We start from the raw sequence: 5,163 nt of genomic DNA, 5'->3' as shown, positions 1-5,163 counted from the left end.
TTCCCTACATAACCACACCCAAAACAACATTTTCTTTCTCGTACATTGGCTGAAAAGCTGTTGTTTAGTACAAATGACTGAGAAACTGTCATCCTATTTTTCCCCTCTAAAGTAACTGGGATTATACTTCCTAATCCTTTAACTTTTGTAAAGATAAAGCAAAGGTTCTGTTCTGCTTTTGAAGTGTTGGATGTGTGAAATGCCCTGCTAGAGTTGAGAGTAGTGGAAAAATTTCTTGGAGTTAAAAAATTCTGCCTGTACTCAAAACTTTGACAGAGGATAGCAATCAAGCGATGATATCTCTGTATTAATGTCTTTACTGTGTTCTGAGTTGCCTGGAATGATGCGCAAATGGCACTTAACTAGCACCGGAGATTGTCCATTTAAATCCAAGGTAAAGACAATAGAGTTTATAATAAAACTTCATGGTGCCTGTCTGTTAAATTTTGTAACAGGCCCAGGGGAATTGAAGTTGGGCCCTTTAGTGTCCTGCTAGATGTGCTGAATCAGTCATTGTGAGGTTTCCTTAGCAAAGGAGTAGATTCCCATGGTCCCTTTAGAAGTTATTTTAATACTGCTTGAGATGTTGAGTCTGGCATATCCAGACTAACGAACACATCATGTCTTTGGATATAAGGTTTAAGTGAACTAGATTTGGGAAAGGATTTAAATGGCTTTGTTGTGACTTACTGAAAATTCTGATCCAAATATTATATTCTATTTGTCACTTCCTCCTGAGAGCAAGTAATTATATTTGAAAGGTGCTTTCCCTGTTTGAGAATGTTATGACTTACTGCTGTCTTAAATAGTGGAATCATCAGTAAAATTTAAACAACTCGCATTTGACTAAAACATCACAATAGGAAATTCTCTGTGACTGAAAATAAAATCAGAAGGCATGAGTAGCAAAAAGGGATTTTATTTTTTAGTGCTTTCCCTGAAGATAGATTTTTAAAAAAAAAAAATACACAAACACCCTGTAAATTTCCCATTCATTCAAAATTATTGAAAGTCAGCCAAGTAGTGTCTGAAGTCTTGATGGAAAATAACTCCTGTAGTTTTCAGTTGTAAAAGTTGCCAGGTAAACCCAAGACTTTAAAAACTTCCAGCGTGTCTGATGGGAATTGAACCCGACAGACATGGGTCTGTCTTTAGCCTTGCTGAAGTGGAATTTTGTTCTGATGGCCCAGCAAGAACAAAGCAACTTCTGCCTATGTGCTCTTAACGGCCAAGTACCTAAAATAGGTGAGGTAGGAGGGTACAGTTGGACAAAGCATCAGACGTGTGGACCTTCACATACTCTGGATTTAGTCCAAACATAGGCATGTTAGAGAACATTGCTGAAGTGTTAATTAAAATCAGTGTATTAAAACTACAGAAACGGTAGCAGTTAGAATGATTTTAAAAAGAGCAAAATACAGTGGTATCACTTTCAAGACAAGATTGGTCCAGAGCCTTTCTTTTCAATTCAGGTGGCATCTTTCCACACTAAATTGATGTCTGTTTTCCAGCAATACTTTGGAAACAAGTGGGTTTGGTACTTCTACATGACCATATTCCCCTTTGTAGCCAGACTAGTCAGCCTGCCAACTCGTGTTGCGGTTAAGAAAAAATTATTACTTGTCTCTTTATCACTGATGAGAAAACGTATTGCTATGAAACTTGACTCTAAGGTTACAGTGAGAAACCTGGGAAACTGTTGAAGAAATCTTACTATGCTGCCTGTCTTCCTTCTGTTTTGATTATAATCATTCTGCCATTTGGGCAAGATATGTGTATTAGATAATCTGCTTATAATTTGTTACCTAAAGTCGTAATCACTTCTCTGGGACTTGAATTTTGTGAAGCTACTAAATTCTGATGCACCTGGAAGGTTGAATTTAGGTTAGGAACAAGCAGCTGGAGCAAATAAGCTGTTCTAATAGGTATCCAGTGCAAGCCCTCTGTCTCTGCAGTCATAAAAGAAATTGGGGCATGTAGGAGTGAGACTGATAGGTTCCAGAAACTGCGAAGTTTGAAATGAAACAAACAGCTCTTCCGTGGTGAATGTTTGCTGTATGGATGGTGGTACTCTGTTCTTATTTGTTGTAGGGATTTATCTTTAGGAAAAATGACTCGTCAAATGTCAGGAGAAGAAAGTGAGTGCAGTGGTGAGGTGGAATCTTCTGCAGTAGAAGCAGACCAGGGTACCCTGGGTGAGGACAGCTGGTAAATATTATTATTTTACTTATACTTTAGTTTTTCTTAAAGTGTCTTTTAAAATGTTTGGTCTTGCATAAATTCTGCGCAGCTGAGGAATTCAGCTTTTTATTGCACCTCTCTGCTACATAAAGGCCCTCAGGATAGATAATTTTAGACCCGGAATAAGTGATAAGTTGAACAAACTTTGTAAATGTTCTGTAGATTGCTGGCATGAAGTGACTATGGAGAAACATTTTAGTTTCCATTTGACAAAGCTTATTGATCTGTTGTTGCAGCTCAGATAAAGAGAACCATGAGGCTTGCTGGAGTGGCTCTTTGGCTGAAAACTCTGTACCAGAAATTGAAGTTGCTGAAGTAGCGTATACGGCTGATGAAGGAGAATAGATCAGTAGCAGCTGCTGTGACCTGGGCAAGGTTCAGGTTCGGGACATACTCTATCCTACCCTGGGTAGGGGCATAGAGCAGCTGTGAAAAGTTGACAGCAAAGAGCAAGAATGCACATATAGAATGTTTACATAAATCCTTACAAATTGTTAATGTAAGAAATATACCCAGTGCTGCTTTGATTTCAGTTTTTATCTAGCCTTTATATATTTAATATATTGAAGTCTATTAAGGGCTAAAATCAGCTGAAGTTTAGGTAGTGCACGTACACAGTTTGGCTGATTTTTGTAGTGGAGTGACAAAGCTTCACACTGAATCACCAAACACACCTAACTCGCATGTCGTATGTTGCCACCGATGTGAGACATTGGATGTGTTCATCCATTTGGTATTTGTGTTTTCATATTCTTATAGCCATAAATTAATGCTTGTTGGAGTAAAAATGGACTTATCTTACGTTGAATAAGAGTGTAGAAGTGTTGGTTTTAAATTCTGAAGTTGAAGAATATTTCTTTGGAAATTTTAATGCAAAAAAATGCAATAGGAAAACCTACAGTACCAAGAGAAAAGTACTTATGAAATGGGATATAGCTGTACATTTTAAAAAAAAAAATGGTCGTTTTTGCTGAAGGAACTAATGAGACCCCCAAAACACTGTGTATTTTCATCCCAAGATAGCATGCTGTAATACTTTTTGTTTGGTAATGCTGCTTTGAAAATCTGGGATGCCCGTGCTATATGCCCGTGTAACAATAAAATCAGAGAGTTTGCCTTTTACTCCGAACACTACCTCTGCCACCTTGCTAATGCGTTCATGTTTGTTTAAAAATATTCCAGATGATACGGAGGTTATTGAGAGACTTGTAAAGAAGCCATATTTTTTCCTGCACAGCTCATGACTAGACTGAGTCTAGTTGCGATGTATTTTTGTTTCAGCGTATCGTACACATGGGGATATTGCTGCATGTGTCCGATAGCCTATTGTATTAAGACAGGAGATGCACTTTATAAGGAAGACTCCACTGTGCCAAGGTCAGTTGGCTAACTGGTTGGGAAAGGGGAGTTGCAGGGAGAGGTTATCTAGTGCCTTTTTGTATTTTACTTGTTGATTACTGCAGAATTCTGTTACAGTGCTCTGTGGAATCTTCCATACAGCTTGTTTCTGTTCTCCACTTATTTACTGAAAGTGCCTTGTTTTATTCTGCTTTTCCAACAGGAAGAATGCAGTTTTGTTTTAATCTTTTTTTCGCCCTATACCGCCCACATGGTTGTTTCATGTTGTCAATATGCAGTGTCTTTGTGCTGGAGTTTTCAAAGGGAGCTTTGTACTTCAGGCTGTGCATACAATGACCTTTATGCAGAACTGTATAAACCTTCCTTGTGAAATAAAACTGTTGACAAAACACCTGTCTCTTGTTTTGCATTGTAGAAAAAAAAAAGTGCAGTGCCTTGTCTAGGAGAAGGAAAAAATACAGTTAGAAAGAGACCTGTCTTTACCTCAGTGATTTCCTACAGTTACACGACTTTTGATCCAAGTTCTGTCTGTACCAAAAATGGTCTGCATGAAAACAGAGATAGCAGCTGTAACAGGATACCAGAAAACTTACTGTGCCTCCGTTGAAGATTAAAATTAAAAAAACTCATCTTTTTTTATATTCTACATGAATCCTCATAGATGTTGAGTGAACTCAATAAAGTTGTGACACTATTGAAAATTCATTAAATCTTTTGTCAGATGTCACACGTTTGAAAAGAAGATAGAACTGTGTATATTAAAATGGTGTTAGGTTTAAACTGCAATAATGTTTTAAAAATCTTGGAAAGGTGCTTGGGTCATACCTACTAGGAATTTCTAAAGTATGTCAAGTAAATCTGCAAATCTAGTCACTAAAGAAAGCATTAATACAACCCACTGTTTAATCATGAGAGAAGGCAGGAATGGAAATTTTATGGCGCTCAGTCTTTAAGGCTTGTAAGATACTTTGACCCAAAATATTTAGTATTGCATGAATAGAGATTTTTCAGCTCAGTTTAATTAAAAATCAAGGCCCCTCTAAACAAGAATGTGAATTTGTTTAGTTGACCCAAAATATTTAGTATTGCATGAATAGAGATTTTTCAGCTCAGTTTAATTAAAAATCAAGGCCCCTCTAAACAAGAATGTGAATTTGTTTAGCAGCCATGTGGTATCACGTGGCGTGCGTTATTGGTTAGTGTATGGGACGTGCAAAACTCACGGTGTACAACGCGTGGGGGCCTTGAGCGTTCTCACTGAGGTGGTTTTCAAGTCTGTCCCATATGGAGGTGTTTTCTGGTGCGCTTGCTTCCATTCTGGCACTGTTTTCCACCCATTTCCTTCTCATTTCATGTACCGCTGCAGTTACAGTACAGAAGAAGCCAACTTTAAACTGTTCTGTTCACAAGAGTTTGACAGTGGAGTTCTGTGCTCTCGTAATGAGCAGAGGAGTTTTCAAACTGGGATGAACTAACTGCAGCCAGTATTGCTTTGTTGTTTTCTGCTGAGGACAAATAATCTCAAAGGTAATTGTCTTCATAGTTCTACAGTCAGGGTTTTTT

General features: G+C 37.8%; 1 protein-coding gene across 1 annotated transcript in view; it reads left to right on the top strand.

Annotated features, from left to right (window-relative positions):
- The window catches only part of SNX16 (sorting nexin 16), a 23,826-nt gene extending 19,835 nt beyond the window's left edge, over positions 1-3,991 (top strand). Inside the window, exons 6-7 of the mRNA XM_010142617.1 lie at positions 2,092-2,208; positions 2,478-3,991. Of these exons, the coding sequence (XP_010140919.1) occupies positions 2,092-2,208; positions 2,478-2,586 (226 nt within the window). The 3' untranslated portion in view covers positions 2,587-3,991. The remainder of the gene's footprint in view (positions 1-2,091; positions 2,209-2,477) is intronic.
- Positions 3,992-5,163: the final 1,172 nt, after the last annotated feature.

Source organism: Buceros rhinoceros, unplaced genomic scaffold (assembly GCF_000710305.1).
Source record: "Buceros rhinoceros silvestris isolate BGI_N320 unplaced genomic scaffold, ASM71030v1 scaffold43008, whole genome shotgun sequence".
NCBI classification, from domain to species: Eukaryota; Metazoa; Chordata; class Aves; order Bucerotiformes; family Bucerotidae; genus Buceros; species Buceros rhinoceros.
The sequence above is the reverse complement of the archived record's forward strand: the minus strand, read 5'-3'. Positions and strand labels throughout refer to the sequence as shown.